The following is a 21,493-nucleotide window of genomic DNA, read 5'->3' as shown; positions in this document are numbered from 1 at the left end:
TCTACTAAGCCTAAAATTTCTTAATATCGGACCCAAAAGTATATCATAAAACACTGATGCAATGACACAAAAAGATTTTCATAAAATAGTATTCATATTCAAGTAATCTTCTCTTCTACTTTCATTTTTATTAGATATGCAAAGAACACGACCACTTACCTCAGTAAATCCAGGAAAATATCATCTAATATGAATGGACCAATTTCTGGCTTATCTAAAAGAGACACTATAAGCCTATAAGGCCTCAAATCAGGTGGATTAGTACCTTGGCTGGCTTTCAAACAACTTTTCACACCTTCAACAAGAAGAGGACGGGAAAATGTTTCAAAGTATGCATTTATATCTGACCCATCTTCTGTATTTGTGTCACTCATCGTGCTAGCAAGACGTTTCACCACAGGGTGTTCAGAGGACAATAATGAGAAGTTGATTTCAGACCCTAATAGCCAGGCATAAAGACGTCTGCAAAAAGAAGAAATTATTAGTTAGAACATCACTATAACAACAACCCATAATCTTTATGCCATCCTACATACTTGAACTCACATTTACTTTTCAATAATTCTCTATACTAAATAAAACGGCCAACAGCATCCATAGAATAGAAGCATATGGATGAAATGCAGCCGATTTTCAAGATGTTTCATCTCCATCATTTATGAATATAGGTGGACCCTAACACTCATGACCACATCTATTTTCTGTAAAACTCTTATTTAACTTAAATGACAGATATGATAAATAATGTTTTATAAATATTGATACAATTTTGATATCATTTGCTGTTACCATGAATAAATTTCTTACAACTTCCTATAACAGATCCTTCAAAAAACAAACTGAAAATTAATCCTTGACAAATAGTAAAATATGAAAAGTAAGACTGGAATTTCTAAAACAAATACTTCATTTGTAGCAAATGACAACAGAAAATCTTTAATAATAGATACATACAGCCATCAGTTCCATGGAATGTATATAAAAAAGTGAGAGCATCCATCTGCTTAAATTTCCCAAATCAACCTTTGTGAATGACTGAAAAGTATTATCCAGAATGCCCTGATTTCAAAACTGATATGATGTAAGAAATGGTAAACCAATATGTACTTAATTTAACCATTTTCTGCAACAGCAAGTGATCTGGGAAATAAAATGATGAGTAAGATAAGCATGATTTGGGGAAGTCAAAATGTGAGTAAATTTACTAGGGGCTTAAGCTATGCTGGTCTCCTATGTAGAAATGTGCCTGTTTCTGCTAATGTTCTTTCTTTAGAACAGATCTACTTGATTCCATTTACAGAGCCCGTACCTGTTTCATCTAAATCAGTTAATAATGTTAACCTCTTTAAAAGCTGCAAAGTTTGTTTCTCCTTTTTGGACAATTCAAAAAATTTCTTTTGAAAGAACTCAAAAAGAACAAAAGAATTAATTCAGTTCCCAAACCTGTTGTGCCAAACTCTGGTTGCCAACAGTTTAATTCAAATGTCAAGCTCTTGAAACATAGTTACTAAATAAGCATTCAACACTGACATTTTAATTACAGAAGGAGAGTTGTTTACATCCAAAGGAGGATTAGTATACAGTACTGAATCATATCTTTTGAAAAAGAAGACCAGAGGTTTATGGCTTCTTTTGTTCCTGATTCTAGTGTAACTACTTAATAGTATTGTACCTGCTTTTGTACAATATTGTCAAAGTAATGGTGTATTAACATGTTAAAAAAGGGTATAGCCACTTAACAGTGTTGCATTGGATATACGTAGCATTCAATGGTCCTTGAGACATTAAATCTGTTAATAGGGATTCAATCAACAAAGAAAAAAAATAGTCCAATTTACAATTTAATATCAGCAATTCTGATTAGCCTACACTCACATAGACAAATTCAGGAAACCCCTTTTGTAAACTTATTAAAAGGATTTTGGAGTAGAACTACTAATTTGATTAAAGAAGAATCTACTCATGGGAACTGTCAAAGCTGATGAGGAGCTTCAAGCAATCATGCCGCCAAAAAAAACTCAAACTACCAGCGTGGGATGTTACCAGTGTTCTAATGTCACTAAAGATGCTACCGTATGAACCATTACATCAAGCATCAGATAAAGATATGACTCTGAAGACAGTGTTGTTGCTTACCTTGACCTTGGCAAAGCAAGCAGCAAGTAGGCAAGATACACGGCATCTCTTAAAACATTAGTCATTCAGAGGGTTGAAGAAAGATCTTATTCATCTTCATTCCAGAGTCTACTGATAAAACACAGAACCCTGCCATGGGTGATCCAAGGGTTGAAACCTTCTTCATCTTATCCCTTAGGAATGTGACCGATAATCCGAAAGATAATCTTTTATGTCCTGTTATATAGATAGAAGAATATCCAACCATTCTCCTTGCGAGGGGGAGGATGGATAGAAACAAAAATTCCTTACTTTAAATAGTCATTCATTTCCGACAGTGTCTCCTATAGAGAAATGTTCATCCATGAACATCTGTGTAAAACTAAAACCTTGCCTATCACCTGAGAATATTTTCTCAGGTTAGTAGGAGGCAGATTGAAGTCATCTCTCTTCCACCTCTTCGGGTTCGAGTGTTCGACATCCCGGGTTTTCAAACCAGCCAGTTTGGTTATACAGAATCCTCCCTCCTATGGATAAGTCTCCTATTAAAGGATGCATTTTGTATCCATAAGAACAAATCACAAATTTTTTAGGTCATTTGTATTTTTCCTAAATACACAAATCTGAGTCCTTCAAGTTATACTTCTACCTCAACCACCCCACAATTCCTAAGTGAAGGTCAAAGAGGATTACTAGTCTACTGGCATGGGAGGAGGCGATTCCCAACCAATACTTGTAAAAATTTATGATGTTTAGTATAATTGAACATACAGGTATTTCATCTCATGTGATGGAACTTTCTTTCAATTCTTCAAGAAAAGTGGCATTTGTTTAACAAAGTTACTGATTATCATAAATTCTAATTTCATTATTTATCTTCCTCAAGATAGCATACAGTACTTCCAAAACAAAATTATTTAAGCATACAATAATTGAGAGAGAGAGAGAGAGAGAGAGAGAGAGAGAGAGAGAGAGAGAGAGAGAGAGAGAGAGAGAGAGAGAGAGAGAGAGGAGAGAGAGAGAGAGAGAGAGTCCTTTAAACAAGAGATTATTTCAAGTGCACCTGGAACTCTGCATTTAAAATTCATAACAAGGTATTAGCTGTAGCCAGTAACGGCCTACTCCTCTTGCCAGTATAGTACTGTACACTGAACAGTCACTTTGATTACGCCTGGGACTTTCGGGGGAGGTGAAGGCGGGAAGTTGAGTTAAAGGACTCAGGTTTGTTTAGTTAGGAAAAAACAAATTACTTTTAAAATTTGTGATTTGTTTCTACACGAATATAAACCTTTGTCCTTAATTTAGGAGACTCATGCATAGGTGGGAAGAAATTCTCATTACCTAATAGGCTGGCTAAAATCCTGGGATCCCTAATGTCGGACCTGATGAAATGCTAAGAATAGCACCTCGCAAACCATGGTTGAAAGTATCGTCAGATTCATGACCCAGAAAACCAAGACTGTTGCTAAAGGAAATCTCTCTTTTTTTTGACTAGTTAGCCTGTCAAGTAGGGCTAAATAATTTAATTGGTTTGACTGTGCATATCCATCAATCCCCTCATTAGGAGGATGCTGGAATAAACATTTCTATTTAACAGCAATAGAAGAGCTAGTAGCTAAACAGCATGCTTACTTGTATCTACGTAAATCTAGTTACACAGGATTCTAACAGCACCACCCCAAAGGAGGGGAAAAAAGAGAGAAAAAGGACAAGAAACTCTCATCCTCGACCTACAGTTACGTAGTACAGTATCCAAGATAGTTTTGATTTCGCAATGAAGCTACAGTCACTACACCTACTGAGCAGCGATGAGAGGTCTGAGCGAAAACGTGTCCAAAAACCTATGAGTGCAATCCTGTGAATAATGTGCAGTAAAGGTGGTCTGATACTTCCATACTACATACATACATACATATACCAAGGCACTTCCCCCAATTTTGGGGGGGTAGCCGACATCAACAAATGAAACAAAAACAAAAAAGGGGACCTCTACTCTCTACGTTCCTCCCAGCCTAACAAGGGACTTAACCGAGTTCAGCTGGTGCTGCTAGGGTGCCACAGCCCACCCTCCCACATTATCCACCACAGATGAAGCTTCATAATGCTGAATCCCCTACTGCTGCTACCTCCGCAGTTATCTAAGGCATCGGAGGAAGCAGCAGGGCCTACCGGAACTGCGTGACTATCGCTCGCCATTCATTCCTATTTCTAGCACGCTCTCTTGCCTCTCTTACATCTATCCTCCCATCACCCAGAGCTTCCTTCACTCCATCCATCCACCCAAACCTTGGCCTTCCTCTTGTAATTCTCCCATCAACTCTTGCATTCATCACCTTCTTTAGCAGACAGCCATTTTCCATTCTCTCAACATGGCCAAACCACCTAAACACATTCATATCCACTCTGGCTGCTAACTCATTCCTTACACCCGTTCTCACCCTTACCACTTTGTTCCTAATCCTATCTACTCGAGATACACCAGCCATACTCCTTAGACACTTCATCTCAAACACATTCAATTTCTGTCTCTCCATCACTTTCATTCCCCACACCTCCAATCCATACATCACAGTTGGTACAATCACTTTCTCATATAGAACTCTCTTTACATTCATGACCAACCCTCTATTTTTTACTACTCCCTTAACTGCCCCCAACACTTTGCAACCTTCATTCACTCTCTGATGTACATCTGCTTCCACTCCACCATTTGCTGCAACAACAGACCCCAAGTAACTGATCCACCTCCTCAAGTAACTCTCCATTCAACATGACATTCAACCTTGCACCACCTTCCCTTCTCGTACATCTCATAACCTTACTCTTACCCACATTAACTCTCAACTTCCTTCTCTCACACACACTTCCAAATTCTGTCACTAAACGGCCAAGCTTCTCTTCTGTGTCTGCAACCAGTACAGTATCATCCGCAAACAACAACTGATTTACCTCCCATTCATGGTCATTCTCGTCCAAGCACTCGAGCATTCACCTCTCTCACCACTCCATCAACATTCAAGTTAAACAACCACGGCGACATCACACATCCCTGTCTCAGCCCCACTCTCACCGGAAACCAATCACTCACTTCATTTCCTATCCTAACACATGCTTTACTACCTTTGTAGAAACTTTTCACTGCTTGCAACAACCTTCCACCATCTCCATATAACCTCATCACATTCCACATTGCTTCCCTATCAACTCTATCTTACGCTTTCTCCAAATCCACAAACGCAACATACACCTCCTTACCTTTTGCTAAATATTTCTCGCATATCTGCCTTACTGTAAAATCTGATTCATACAACCCCTACCTCTTCTAAAACCACCCTGTACTTCTAAGATTGCATTCTCTGTTTTATCCTTGATACTATTAATCATTACTCTACCATACACTTTTCCAACTACGCTTAACAAACTAATACCTCTTGACTTACAACACTCATGCACATCTCCCTTACCCTTATATAGTGGTACAATACATGCACAAACCCAATCTACTGGTACCATTGACAGCACAAAACACATATTAAACAATCTCACCAACCAATCAAGTACAGTCACACCCCCTTCCTTCAACATCTCAGCTCTCACACCATCCATACCAGACGCTTTTCCTACTCTCGTTTCATCTAGTGCTCTCCTCACTTCATCTATTGTAATCTCTCTCTCATTCTCATCTCCCATCACTGGCACCTCAACACCTGCAACAGCAATTATATCTGCCTCCCTATTATCCTCAACATTCAGTAAACTTTCAAAATATTCCGCCCATCTTTTCCTTGCCTCCTCTCCTTTTAACAACCTTCCATTTCCATCTTTCACTGTCTCTTCAATTCTTGAGCCAGCCTTCCTTACTCTCTCCACTTCTTTCCAAAACTTCTTCTTATTCTCTTCATATGAATGACCCAATCCCTGACCCCACCTCAGGTCAGCTGCCCTCTTTGCCTCACGTACCTTGAGCTTTACTTCCACATTTTTCTCTTTATATTTTTCATACTGCTCTATACTATTACTCTGCAGCCATTCTTCAAAAGCCCTCTTTTTCTCTTTCACTTTTACCTTCACTCCTTCATTCCACCATTCACTGCCCTTCCTCATGCTTCCTCCAACAACCTTCTTGCCACACACATCACTTGCAATCCCAACAAAATTTTCTTTTACTAACTTCCACTCCTCTAAATTGCCAATTTCTCTTACTTTCACTTTGTCATATGTCATTTTAAACCTTTCCTGATATTTACTTTTTACCCCCGGTTTTATTAGCTCTTCAACCCTCACTAGCTCCCTTTTACATCCACCTACTCTATTCCCCCACTCTATTGCTACAACTAATTTTCCTTCCACCAAAAAATTATCAGACATACCGTTAGCCATACCCCTAAACACGTGCACGTCTTTCAATCTTCCAAACATTCTTTTAGTTATCAACACATAATCCATTAATGCCCTTTCTACTACTCTTCCATTTGCCACTCTTACCCATGTATACTTATTTTTATCTTTCTTTTTGAAAAAGCTATTACTTACCACCATCTCTTGCTCAACACACATATCTACCAGTCTCTCACCACTCTCATTTTCACCTGGTACGCCATACTTCCCAATGACACCTTCTACCTCTCCAGCGCCCACTCTAGCATTTAACTCACCCATGACAACTACATAATTCCTTCTACCCAGTCCTTCTACACACCTAGTTAATTCATTCCAGAACTCATTCCGCTCTTCTTCACTTTTCTCACTACCTGGCCTATATGCACTGACAAAAGCCAAACATTCCCTACCCAGCCTAGCCCTTACCCACATTAACCTAGATGATATCTCCTTCCATTCCACTACTTTACCTGTCATCCATTCACTCAGCAATAAAGCCACACCCTCTCTCGCTCTTCCCCTTTCAATCCCAGACACTCTACCAGACATTTCACCAAACATCACTTCACCCTTTCCTTTTATCTTCGTCTCACACAAGGCCAATACATCCATCCTTCTATTCCTAAACATACTTCCAATTTCACATCTTTTACTCTCTATCGTACTACATCCACGCACATTCAAACACCCCAAAACTAGAGTGCGGGGAACAGTCACTCTCCCCCCCAGCTCCATCTCTTTGTCGATGTTTCCCAGGATGTAGATACAGGAGAGGGGGTTCCCAGCCCCCTCGTCCCGTCCCTTTTAGTCGCCTCATACGACACGCAGGGATAACGTTGGCGCTATTCTAATTGTTTTTATGCCCCCGCGGCCACAGGGGGCATACTACCGTGTCTAAAACTTTAACTACCGATAGATTTTTCTCCGGCTAGCACTTCCGCCAATCAGAGCAAGATCGCGACTCACTACCTATGAGTGAGTGGGAAAACAGCCTGGCTCAGATTCAGCTTCTCCCGGGGAGAGTCTCAGCAAATGATAATTCGCTGCCCAGCTCATATCACTACCTGCTACGCCCACGGCGCCGGAGGCGGCCAATCTAAACCCGCTGCCGCTCCCAACAACCCAGCACTGCCATTCAAAAAGACGTTGCCAGCATCGTTTCCCTCATTCCACTACAGCTTGAGGAAGAGATGATACTCTCGAAACTCGCCAGTTCAGTGTTTTTTTTTACCTAAACTGTGAATTTTGTATTAAACACTTGACTAAAACTTACCCTGAATTTAACTTCCCAACCATGAAGAATAACTTTTGCTCAATTGCTGGCAGAACACAGTAATCCAGAAAAGATGATCATATGAGCTATTGAAATTATAGAGTATAAAATTAATGCTACCGAGGCAGCCATTATAATCAACTAAGCATGCCTTAAGGAGAGTCTACTACCAAAATTTAAATAATAATAGCAATTCTAATAATATTAATATTTTTAATAAGTTTAATATAAATAATTTTAATAATAATAATTTCAATAATTGAATAAAAATCTTAATAATTTTAATAACAATCATAACTATAATAATTTTAACAATTACCACGTGTAATAATTTTAATAATAATAATAATAACAATAATAATAATACTACTAATAATAATAATAATAATAATAATAATAATTTTAATAATAATAATTTTAATAATAATAATTTCAAAAATAATAATCTTAATTGTCATGTTGTTGGGTGAAACAACAATCCGATGGCATCTTTGAGAGCACGGTATATAGATGTATACTCCTCCAGAGCCAGATGAAAATTGACGTGAGTCCAGTTCTGGCTCTCTTACCGTTACCCAATCGCTATTGGTTCGCAAATTATAAGCTATGTATTTGGAATGCTTTCTTATAATTCGTAGTATGGATGAGCTAGGTACACTATACATTCGATATACATACGCTCCCATTCCACTGCCAACACGCAATTACCCCTGAGTTGCGGATAAAGGCTGAATACAGCGAATAACAGTGAATGTATTGCCTATGGATTATGTATGTATTGCATATGTATTGTGAATGTATTATAAATCCCATCTTTAAAACCAAAATTTTGTGTAATTGAAAAGTCTGGGAGCAGAAGAAACGCCCAGTGTGGATGCATTGGGAACATGTGCGGAGGTTGGACAATGAATTTCAGCATGAATCACAAATACTGAGTTTGATGGATGCCTACCAATTTTGTGCGTAATTCAGTCAAAATTCGCCCCCAAGGAATGTGGGACCGGGTCTTAAACAATGAAACTGTAAAAGATGAAAACCTGGAATTAAGGATCGATGGATTTTGAGTTTTCACCAAGAAATCAAGAACAATAGATAGAGAGAGCTACCTCCTGTGTTCAGAATAAGAGAATCATTACAAGAGTCCATGTAGTTCACCTACCCACTTAGTCGAAGCCAAGACAAAAAGAAAAAACATTTTCAGGGTAAGGTTCCTATCTGAGGATTGCCTCAACAGTTTATAAGGAACTCTTCAAAGAGTTTGCTACAGGTCAAATTCTGCAGGGAGGACAGGTCCAGTCATACCGAATTAGAATGGTGTAAGGCTGCTGATGGCTACTACTGTACTACAAATGTAATGGATGTGCATCTTTTCCATGAATCTTTTGTATGTATACGTACGTAGTACTGCATCCAATAATATTCTTTGTTGCAAAAATCACATTTCGAATAAGCGTACGAGAGAGAGAGAGAGAGAGAGAGAGATAGAGAGAGAGAGAGAGAGACACACATCCTACAAAAGAATAAAATAACATACGTAAAGCTATTATTATTATTGTTATTATTATTATTATTGTTGTTGTTGTTAATAAAATTATTATTGTTATTATTATTATAATTATTATTATTATTATTACTGTATTATTATCATTATTTATTATTATTATTATTAATACTGTACGTACGGTATATGCGGGGTATCTTGTACTTTGAGTTGGTAACCTACGCATCATATAAGAAGGGTTGTGATTGGTTCAAGCGCTGATAGATGACGGATCAGAACTCAAGTTTTGTTATCTAGCCTGTGATTGGTGTTTTGCCCTCATCTCCAACCCGCAGCATCTAGGTTCTCGCGGGCCCGGGTCGTCCACTTTCTCTTACGGCGTATCGCTGAGTAGACGTTCTTAAGTTTGTGAAGTTTAATCTGTGCTGTGTGCGACTGTTTTAAGTTGAACTTTTTGTTGAACTTTCTGTTAAATCCTACTGTACAATGCCTCCCAAGCGTTCTGCTTCTACTAAGGCTGGTAGTGAGCCTAAACGCCACCGAAGGATGATGACGATTGCTGAAAAGGTTACGCTTCTCGATATGTTAAAAGACGGTAGAAGTTACGCGGCCGCAGCGCGCCATTTTGGAATCAACGAATCTACTGTTCGCTATATCAAGGATGAGGCGAACATTAGAAAGACGGCTGCAATCACCTTTAGCAGATCAGCGAAGCGAGTCGTTACAACGCGTAATAAAACGATCGTACGCATGGAAGGTGATTTAGCTGTGTGGATTGCCGACTGCCGGAAGAAGAACATAGCCTTGGATACGAACACCATCCGACCAAAGGCTTTGAGCTTGTATGAGAAATTTGCTGCAAAGGAACCTCAAGACAACGACGGCAACCATGCTGAAGATGATGATGATGCAGATGATCCTCAACCAGGGACATCCACTGATTCCCAGCCTCAGAAACAACGTTTTTCCGCCAGCAAAGGATGGTTCACGAAGTTTCAGAAACGCTTCGCCCTGAAAAGCGTTTCCCTGCATGGCGAGGCTGCTTCGGCTGACACTGCCGCTGCTGAAACTTACGTGAACCAGACGTTCAAGAATATTATCACCGAAGGTGGATACAAGCCGGAACAAGTGTTTAATATGGATGAGACCGGCTTGTTTTGGAAGAGAATGCCGTCGCGAACTTTCCTGTTCAAAGAGGAAGCCAAAGCCTCTGGCTTTAAAGCATTCAAGGATCGCGTTACCCTCGTGATGTGTGGCAATGCTGCTGGAATTTTGCTAAAGCCGGGGCTTATTTATATGTCGAAAAATCCTCGAGCTTTGAAAAATAAGAATAAGAATCTCCTTCCCGTGTACTGGATGCATAATCCAAAAGCATGGATTACAAAGATGCTGACCTCCAACTGGTTCCACCAGTGTTTCATCCCGCAAGTCAATGAATATCTCGTAGAGAAGGGCTTGCCATTCAAGATCCTTCTCCTTATGGATAACGCTGGTGGACACGCAACTGACCTGTCGCGTGAGGGCGTTCAGGTTGAGTTCCTGCCACCCAACACCACGTCATTAATTCAACCAATGGACCAGGGGGTTATCAGGGCGTTCAAGGCCCTCTACACGAAGAATACCTTGGCGGACCTCGTTGCGTGTGTGGATGCTGCCCAAGAGGATGAGGATAAAGATTTTAACTTGAAGGCATACTGGCGGCAGTACACCATAGCCACGTGCCTGAAGAATATTCAGAAGGCACTTCAAGAGATGAAACCTGCAACTGTGAATGCAAGCTGGAAGAAGTTGTGGCCCGAGATTGTTTACGACGACGAGGGATTTACACCTGCTGAAATCCAACACTCTGCAGTACACAAATCTGTGCAGTTGGCTGCCATAATTGGAGGTGACGGGTTTGGCGACATGACGACTGAAGACGTCGACGAGTTGTTGGACTGCCATTCCCAGCCCCTAACTGACGCAGACCTCGAAGACCTGATGAAATCGGCAAGCGAAGAAGTGAGTGAAACCCAGGAAGAGACCCAAGAAAATGTCGAAGAAACGGGCTTAACACTAGAACGGCTTGCCAAGGTCTGCAACCATATAAAGGAGGTGAAAGAAATGTTGCAAGAGTGGGACGAGGATATGGTTCGGTCTATGCAATTCTGCAACAAGGTCGATGACATCATGACTCCCTACAAGATGCTCTTAGATCGAAAAAAGAAGCAGCGGCAACAACTTCCGATCACAATGTTCTTCCAGCCTCGCAAAAAAGAGCCAGTTCCTCCTGCTACTACGCCTTCGGAAGAAATTGAAGAAGTTGAAGAGGTGTTCCAGGAAAAGACACCTCCATCTGAAGAGACGTAAAATACTACTCATTGGCTGCACATTAGAACACATCATCAGCTTCATCATCATCATTTCTACTGTGCAGCAAATTCATCGCCATCATCATTCAAGTTTTTCTTGAACTTCTTTCGTGGTGAGTACAGTAACAATCTTTATTCTTTACTTTAATATTCTAACATTCTAATATTTGTGCCTGTTTTATAGTTTAGTACTGTATGCATTAAGTTAAAGGGAAGGTTTTAAAAGTCTACATGTTGTAACCTATCATATTTTTTTTGTTTAAAATTTACATTTACGTACGTAAAACAATCTCTCTCTCTCTCTCTCTCTCTCTCTCTCTCTCTCTCTCTCTCTCTCTCTCTCTCTCTCTCTCTCTCTCTCTCTCTCTCTCTCGTAAATTGTTTTCCTGCTTTGCTACGTACAGTATGTACTGTATGATTTTATATAGATACGGTAAATTATATTTGTACTAATAACATATTTTGTAAATGCTTTTACTGTAAATATCATTATTTATCACTTTCATCATGCGCGTTAAATGACTTCTTTGTTCTGAGCGTGGTTGTTTACTGAGCGTACAGTACTTTATGACGCCGTCGTTTCAGGCGGCGTCATAAAGAAAAACATTTCATTTGGAAGTCCTAAGAAAAATTAAGTAAAACATTGGTAATAACAAAATCAACATACTGTATAATCAATATAATAGATGCAAAAACTAACCTATACATATATGTGTACACTAAATGAGTTTGTTTCTTCATTATGATCAGAGATGAACGTAAACAAAACATTGGTTGCCATTTTTTATCGTGCTTTTTAGGTGTTTAGGAAACCCATGATATAAAATCGCCTTTAATATTTGTGCCTGTTTTAGTTTAGGGTGCTGTAGTACATGCATTAAGTGATCTGTACATTAAAGGGTAGTTTGTTAACAGTACTACGTACAAGGGAAGGTTTTAAAAGTCCGAATATACATGTTAAATACAGTAAATAGGTAAATATGATGTCACTACTTCGCGGATTTTCACCTATCGCGGCCGGGTCTGGAACCTATCTACCGCGATAAACGAGGGTTCACTGTACTCACAAAAAAATTAAATCGACACTTATAACAAATCAAAGTAAGAAAAGATCCAACAGTGAAAGAGAGCATGAACGGTACATTTCTACTGGTTGTGGTTTAAGTAAAAATTGTACAATCTGTGACAAGCGAGTGGGCACAGCTTCCCTCTTGAACCACTCATCGTTTACCATCTACCTTGTTAACAATTCAACGATCATTCCAGCTCTCGCTGAGTCCTCTCTTATTTTAAAGGATGAAAAGTTTGTATAAGTGTAGGAACAAAACTTAACATAGGAACTAGTCATAATTCCTTTTGGATAACTTTCTACATATTTCTTACACAGGATGACTATCTGCATAACATTTTACTTGACCATTAACAGATTAAGTACAATCATAAAGACACAGTAGTCTTTTGTATATCCTCCTGCTTTATACCTACACATAATAAAAATTTTAACGTACACGTTGTCACTAAAATATAAAACAAAATCATAAACACTACAAACTTTAAAAAAAATTGGCCTCCTTGTACTTAAGAACTCAAAAAACTTCTCCATACCTGTTAAGAGACATATCTCTTCTCAAGAGCACCAAAATGGCAGATGTGATAATTCGTACAAGATCTGGTCTTAGTAGTTGTGTATTGTGCATTGGCAGCGCTGATAAGGTCAAATCAAGTGCTGCTCGTTGTACCAAGACACTACTGTCTTCAAGAGCTTGGCACAATGCTGATACCTGTAAGCATATGACAAGTCAAATCCTTGTTTCCCAAACTTATTTAATTCAATATGATAATTACTTAATACAATAAAAGTATCTTTTGATATTTATAAAATATTCAAAAAATATTTCCAGTTGACACATACCTCAGTAAGTCAGACACCTCCCCAAGTCAGTATGATTCATATGAGAAGTAAACAATATTCAATTACAGATACAGGGTTTAAGGGGAGCATCCCCTATGGGTATGGACATAAAATTTCGGATACCAAAAATTGAGATATTACTTCTATCTATGACTAAACATGTCGTACGTGCCCTCAAGAAATTTCTGGCAATAATTCTTATATATAAAGAAGATATAGTGGTTTTTAGATAGTTATAACATCCCAACTAAGTTGTCTGCTAAAGCAGACTATGTAGGTTTGTCTTGTGCATTGATTTTGCATAAATACACCAATTTTTTCATATTTTTTCGTTATCTTCATACGTCTGGCAAACATATATCTTTAAGTCACCCACATGGTAATGGAACACTGAAGTGTGTATATGTGCCAGTTTTACGTTGCTTACACTTCGAGTGGTTTTGTTCATTTTCCAAATATCGGGTACATGATTAACTTTCCATAATGTCCAAACACAAAAAAAGGTCTATAGCTGCCAGAAAGAGAAATGTGAAAGTGGCCTCTCAATTTAGATGGGCCAAAAGGTGTAAAGTAGACGAAAATGATGGCAAGTCTGGCAGCAGTGAAGTGATGATGGTGAAGGGTGATCAGTAGCCCTAATGGGGTACTTGGGGCCGTGCTTGCGGTAATGAGTAGAAATTGTATCGGGTAAGAGTGTGAGTTATTGTTCAAGTAATTTAGACTAGTTCTAAATAAGTATCGATAACGATATTTGCTAATGAAAGCTATAGTGTTTTACTTTCCTTCATACTCTCATAGAATCTTACAGAAAAACTTTGACCGTCAATATCTCAAAACTATATTTATTGACCTTCAAAACTATTTTTCTTCGCTATTTATCAACCGATTTAAAATCCAAATACATCGTTGTAAGGAAATTTACAATATTTTGTAAGAAGGAATATTTTTCTAAAGTATATTTTGTTTTCTATATTTTTTCAAACTTTTAAAATATATAAATATTTATATAAAAAGAAATTTTGAAAATATGGAAAATTCCTATCGGCATTTTGTTTATGTTGTAACTAACAAAATTCGTAGAAATTTTTAGTTAATTCTATGCAGTACTTTTTAATGAAAACTGAATTTAATTTTTTTGTTTAATAGATTTTTTATCAATTTAAAAAAAATAATAGTCCGAATTCAATGAAACTCGCACAGATTTATCTTTGCATTAGTAGGTATAACCTATAGAAAAATTAGATTCATCCAGTGATAAATAACGGTTTTGGGTTCAATGGCGGATGCTCCCCTTAAAAATTATTCCATACTAATTGATATTTTCATTCATTGATGATCTTTTATACCCTTCATCTTCACCAAAAGGGAAAAGTAATAATATGACAAATTCAAAGATAATTTGTATTTTTCCTAACGATACAAACCTTTACCTATCTATTACGGGTATTACTTTCGGCGAAGCTGAAAGGACGAGCCATTAAAATTTAGCGAGGGTTAACTACACGTCCCGCTAGTTAGCGGAGGTAAGGAGGGGGGTAGCTAGCAAACCCCCCTCACTCACACACCTGTGACTGTGCTTCATTTTGCTTGGAGGGAGGACTTCAAGTGGGAAAGGGTCGGCGGGTAAGTTTGTATAAATAGCTAGAGGTTGGTATCATTAGGAAAAATACAAATTATCTCTGAATTTGACATTTGTTCCGTAACTGAAATACAAACCTACATTATTTATTAGGGGTGACACACATATTAGGAGGGTGGACATCCCTGCCAATTTGGCTTTTGGGCTTTACCCGGGGCCTCCTTTTCTTGAGTAGGTCAGTGCCAAAAATAAGGAGACCCTAACACCCCCCTAAATGCAAGCTGTGTGTTGAGATAACCAGTGTGACTGTCAAGGTAAAAGTTATTCAGAGTCTTTGTTCTTTGTAGGAAATAACTGTGGTAACCAAAACTTTCCCAATACCACCTCACTAGGGTATGGGGACACAACAGTATTGACACAATATTAGGTACACAAGGGAGCATGGTTTACCTGCAGTGATTGAGGTTAGCTTGTGCAAAGAACCCACGCTCCTGCTTTTCCCATGAGAGGGGAGGATGAAGAAAAGAAAAAGAGCCAGTCATTCCTTTTCATTCACGCAGACTAAAACCGGGTAACATTGCCCTCAACCTTCTGCTACTTGTCCAATAAGGAGCTTGAGCTATTCAACCAGCTGTTGTGCAGTCACCTCAGGACCGATAGAGATCGTATCGCGCTCCTGTGGTGGTTGTGAAAGTTGTCTAGCGTTTTCACACCCTTGCTTGTAAAACCTGCGTCACAGAATAATCTCTTTTGAAAGCCAGGGATGTAGCTATGCCCTGACATCATGATCTCTTGATCGACGTGTTGGAGGAGGATCTGGATTCAGAGCGTAATTGATGACTCTGTGAATCCATGCAGAGATGGTGTTTCTGGTGATCCTCCTCTTGTCTCTCCTGGTGCTGCTGACAAGCAAAGGCACCCTGGGGTGGGCTGTTGCTGTTCTCTTGAGGTAGAGCCTCAAGCTCCTCACTGGGCACAGTAACAGATGATCTAGATCGTCAGTTACAGAGCGGCGACTCGTTATCCGGAAGGGGTCGAATCTAGGATCCGTCACCCCTGGATTCTGAGTCTTGGCAACAAACTCAGGGCCGAAGCTGAACGTTACCTCTCTCCCTCCCCTTGAATGGGCAATGTCGTATGAGAGACCACAAAGTTCACTGATCCACTTGGCCGAGGTCAAAGCAAGTTGGAACACTGTCTTCCAAGCCAGATAGCTATCTGTTGCCTGATGTAGTGGTCCATAGGAAGGCCTCTTTAGAGACCGGAGAACTCGAACCATGTTCCGAGGGGGAGATCTCACTTCCTACTGAGGACAGGTAAGTTCGTAAGTCCGTATGAGTAAGGGAAGATCTAGCGATGAGGAGATGTCCCTTCCCTTCAGTTTGAAGGCAAGGTTCAAGGCTGAACTATAGCCTTTTATTGCCGAAACTGAAAGGTGCCTTTCCTCCCACAAATACCCGAGGAATTCCGCTATTGCTGGAATAGTGGCATCGAGTGGAGAGATATCTTTTCCATGACACCAACCACAGACGACATTCTACTTTCCCTGGTTGACTGCTGCTGAGGATTTCCACAGATACCTAGACATCCTCTTCGCAACTTGTTGCAAAAATCCTCTCTGAATAAGGAGGTGCTGGGTAGTCTCCAGGCGTGCAGTCATAGCGAAGCTACAAATTTTTGGTAGATATCGACGTGCAATTGTCCGAGTAGATCGTGCCGTGGAGGAAGTTCTCTTGGAAAGACTGTCAGAAGCTGAAGAAGATCCAGAAACCATTCCACATGATGCCATAGCAGAGCTATGAGAATCATTGAGAGGTTGACCAATGTTCTGGCCTTGTTGAGTACCCTTCTCATCATACAGAACATGGGAAAAGCGTAAACGTTGTTATTGTCCCCAACGTTGCTGGAATGCATCTTGCCAAAGAGCCTTGGGGTTTGGGACTGGGGAGGAGCGGGAGCCTGAAGTTCAGAGCCGTTGGGAAGAGATCCACAGTTGGAGAACCCCACAAAGTTCGGACTTTGTAGGCTACTAGGTGATCCAAAGACCATTCAGTATCCATTAGCTGAGATGCTCCGCTCAGATTGTCGGTGAGCACATTCCTCTTGCCTGGAATGAAGCAGGCTGATAGTGGTACCAAGCGGACTTCAGCCCATCTCAGTATTTCTACTGCTAGATGGGATACGGGCTGCAAAGAAGTACCTCCTTGTTTGTTGATGTGAGCCACTAATGCGGTGTTGTCGCTTATCACCACCACTGAGTGGCCAGCAAGGAACTGATGGGACTCATAAAAGACCAGAAATACAGCCTTCATCTCTAAGAGATTTATGCAAAGGTACTTTTTGGACTCTGGCCAGAGGCCTGAGGTCATGTGGTGAAGATGGATGGTTTGGGATCGGGAAATATGCGTCCTTTAGGTCCAGCGAGCACAGGAAAATCCGTGCTCTTACCGCTAGTCCAACTTTCTCCAACATGGTGTGGACATCGGCCCGAAGGGTCAGCTCCTTTGCGAATCCCTTCGCATAGGAGCTCGTTGACTCTGGGGTCTTGACCCATGGAGGGAGAGATGAGTGAAAGGGACACAATACCCTGCGTAAGGACTCTTCCCTAGGAGAGAACTCAGCCTTAACTGATGAAGAATTTGGTAAGGCAATGCTTGACCTTACCTTGCACCCTGAAGGGTGATGCTGTTCCTTGGAACAGCGTCATTCTGGCGAATGTTGACAATGGTTAAGGGCTGGTTATCATAGCCATTATGCAGTTAGAGAGTGCTCGCGAGTAGTCACCTGTTGACAAGCTGCTGATGGGGACTTTAGATCGCCTACCGATCGTTTATTGAATCAGTGTGATGGAGAACAGTGAGCAGCGAGCGAGGTTCCGGTGATCAGCGAATCAGAAATCTGTGAGCCGGAAATGGTGACTGACGAGCAGACGCAGGCTGCCTGGTCAGTCGCCGAGCGGTGATCTGCCGTCGATCATTGGGTTGACTCAGCGATCAATGAGTGGGCGATCGAAGAGCCTAAGGTGAATGACGACACGGTAGATAAGACCACAACAGGTAACCATTGTTGAATGGCTTACGCCATGCACCAATGGGTCACTGAAGGATGAGCGACTGGGCGGTTCGTTGATGAAGAGGTGGCGAGAATGGTTTGTCTGACGAGGGCTCTGAAACAGGCCATATGCGCAGAGGACTGGCGCACTGATTTCACCACGATTGGCAAAAATACGTCAATCCTTAACGTGTATGGGGGGTAAACAGGACAAACCGGGCGCGACTAGCCTGTCCTCTTATCCTGTCAGCATGTTTGACTGGACCGGCCAATCTTGCCGCCATTGGCAGTATACCCCACCAGTCTCTTGCGTGTGTGGGCACGGACTAGCATGGTGAATATTGGCGACTGGGATGACTTACTTATTTAGACACATACAATAAACCTTTAGTATTAGAATCATTCTTTGCTCTGATTGACAGTAAAAGAGATATAGGATTTTCTGTTCTCCAAAACCTACTTTACCAGTAAGAGCTTGTAGCTCAATGTTTAACTGATACTAACAGCAATAAGAAAAGTCTATGCCGTGAGATCGTTGACAATTCTGTTCTATGCTTTTGGACTTCCAGGGGTTGGAAGGTACTCCGTCTAGAGAAAAGTTAGCCTTAACACTTAATTCCTCAAAGGTGAATTATGCTTTAGTGTCTAATGACCTTGACATTGAGCCTGAACCCAAGATGCTAGTTGATGTTCTGCCCTTAGGTCAGACCTCCAAGATTGATCAACCCTCTACTGAACAAGTTCCAAAATGAAGATGGTATTAGGAGAAACATGATCCCTTTCTAAGAAGACATACCATAGTTCTTCTACATATGATGAGAGCACTCGCTCTCGCATATCAGAGCGGCACACGTTCGCCCCTACTAAAGCGTGCACTGCTTCAAAATTCAGTAGACTGTTAGTTCAATTTTAATTAACACGTCATACATATATACAGTTCATAAGACTGTAATACAATAATAATAAAATAAAACAGTAATGTATTTTTCAAAATTATATAAACCTGAGTCATTTAATAGGAGTACAATTCCAGAGAAGCTGGAAAACTAAGCATTGAAAATCATAACAGGGTGTTGGTAGTTACCAGCAATTGGTAGGGAAGACCAACCCCACTGCCAGGTCCCCCAGTAACCACTTTGACCTTTACCTAGGGTTTGTGGGGTGGATGACACAAAAGTATATACTGTAACTTAAAAAAGACTCAGATGGCATCGTAGGAAGACTATTCCCCCTAGTATAGATGTTGGCCTCGCTTTCTTCTCATGTGTCAATTGCACCGTTGCCTTGTCTGCTCTGAAAGGGCTGTTGTTGGTCATGTCCATGCCTAATGCTGGAAGGGGCAGGACAAGGATCATTCCTAGGGATAAGCCTGAGTGACTGCCTTGGAGAACGCAACAACCGATCTAGAGGGGGCTGAAAGTGGAGTCGGACTATGGTTGATGAAAAAAAAACGCTCAGTGCAAAAAAGAGACCCGACTCACCTTGCTCCAATTCTCGGCTGTTGCCTCTACCTCCTCTGTTGGGACCAGAGAAAGACCCTTCACAAACATATTGCTGAGATTCATAATCTTTCTTCGGCCGATCTATTTGTGGAACTTGGAGGCCATGGCATCATGCCTCTTCAAAATCAAGTTCATCCACTTGTTCTCAGACTAGTTAGTAAAAAATTCCGTTTTGGCACCTGTCAAGACAACATTTTAAAAAGAAAATGGTATTTTTATTATAAAATTAATTTTTAAATATACTTACCAGGTAGTTACATATATATAGCTTAAATCCTGCGTTTCTTCGCGCGCACAGCAGAAATTCAAATTTCATGGCAATCGCCGCCATGACAGTAGGTGGTCATACATGAATGCCATCTCTCATAGGTTACTAGAACCATTCCCAACATTCCTCAGAAATTCCATGCCCCTGTTTTCAGAGGGAGGAGGGAGGGCCCTTTTATATATGTAACTACCAGGTAAGTATATTTAAAAATTAATTTATAATAAAAATGCCATTTTTAAATATGTAACTTCCCTGGTAGTTACATATATATAGCTGATTGACACCATTGGTGGCGGGTAGAAAACCTCATCCCATCAGGAATTCGTATAATTATTAATAGCTACAATTAGTGCTACCAATAATCTGGTTCTTACCTGATAAGGAAGCTGGCTTCATAGTTATTCTGCCTCATTTGCCTGCATTCCTTAAGAGACTCAGCGATCCACTCAGGGGGCTGTAAAAGTCTCTGTAGGGCTGCCACAAGGTCCTCGACCTTAGCATGGCTAGACCTCCACCCTTGCTACCCTGGCATAGCCATGGATAATGAATCTGACCACCTACTCCAAAGTTAAAAAACACACATCATAAAAAACTAACTTGACTTGCATCCCAGACTGTGGAAGACTGCAACAACCTTCACAGACAGCCTGTAAACACAAGTACAAGAAAAAAAAAAACAGGCTATAGGTTATAGGGAAGAGGCAGTACACCCTTCTCCAACTACGACGCTGGAGGTAACATAAGGACCCAGGGAACAATAATCTTCATACTGTGTCTGGACATCCTTGAGATAACAGTCTGTGAAGATTGATTTACTTTGCCAGAAGGTAACATCAAAAATTGACTTCATTGACCTATTGTGCTTGTAAGCCATAGAAGTTGCTACAGCTCTAACCTCATGTGGTTTTACCTTAAGGATAGGGAAAACTTCTTACTTCACAATTCTGGTGAGCTTCCCTTATCAAATCCTTAATGAAAAAAGCCAGGGTATTCCTTGATAAAGGCAAAGAGGGCTTTTCAACTAAGCATCAGAGGTTGTCTGCTTGTCTTCTCAGGTGTTTGGATGCGTGCAGATAAAAATTTTAGAGTTCTCACTGGACAAAGGCCTCTCTCCTTTCCCCGTCCAATTAAGTGAGATAGCTCTGGGATGGTAAAAGATCTTGGCCAAGGTCGATAAGGATTCTCGTTTTTGGCGAGAAAGCCTAGCTGAAGGGAGCAAACTGCATTATCTCCATTAAAGCCCACCTTCTTGCTGATGGCTTGTAACTCTCCTATTCTTTTGGCTGTAGCCAATACAATTAGGAAAATGTCTTCTTGGTAAGATCCTTCCAAGACGCCTTGTCCAAGGGTTCAAACCTACTTGAGGTTAAAAAGGCCAGGACTACATCCAGGTTCCAAGAGGGGGTTGGATTGTCCTTCCTCTTAGTCATCTCAAAAGATCTAATGAGATCTGAAAGATCCTTGTTACCTGACACGTTAATGTGTCGGTGACGAAAGACGGAGGCTAGCATGCTGCGGTAACCCTTGATGGTAGGCACAGCTAGCTTCTCTTTTGTACGCA

The 21,493-nt window shown here is 40.5% G+C and overlaps 1 protein-coding gene across 2 annotated transcripts in view; it reads right to left on the bottom strand.

Annotated features, from left to right (window-relative positions):
* The window catches only part of LOC137651467 (protein dopey-1 homolog), a 501,407-nt gene that overhangs the window by 241,246 nt on the left and 238,668 nt on the right, over positions 1-21,493 (bottom strand). For both annotated transcript variants that reach the window (XM_068384695.1, XM_068384701.1), the window contains exons 6-7: positions 13,226-13,401; positions 160-462 (exon numbers count right to left, since the gene is read on the bottom strand). In XM_068384695.1, the coding sequence (XP_068240796.1) occupies positions 160-462; positions 13,226-13,401 (479 nt within the window). The remainder of the gene's footprint in view (positions 1-159; positions 463-13,225; positions 13,402-21,493) is intronic.

The sequence above is a fragment of the Palaemon carinicauda genome, chromosome 1 (genome assembly GCF_036898095.1).
Source record: "Palaemon carinicauda isolate YSFRI2023 chromosome 1, ASM3689809v2, whole genome shotgun sequence".
Taxonomy (NCBI): Eukaryota; Metazoa; Arthropoda; class Malacostraca; order Decapoda; family Palaemonidae; genus Palaemon; species Palaemon carinicauda.
The sequence above is the reverse complement of the archived record's forward strand: the minus strand, read 5'-3'. Positions and strand labels throughout refer to the sequence as shown.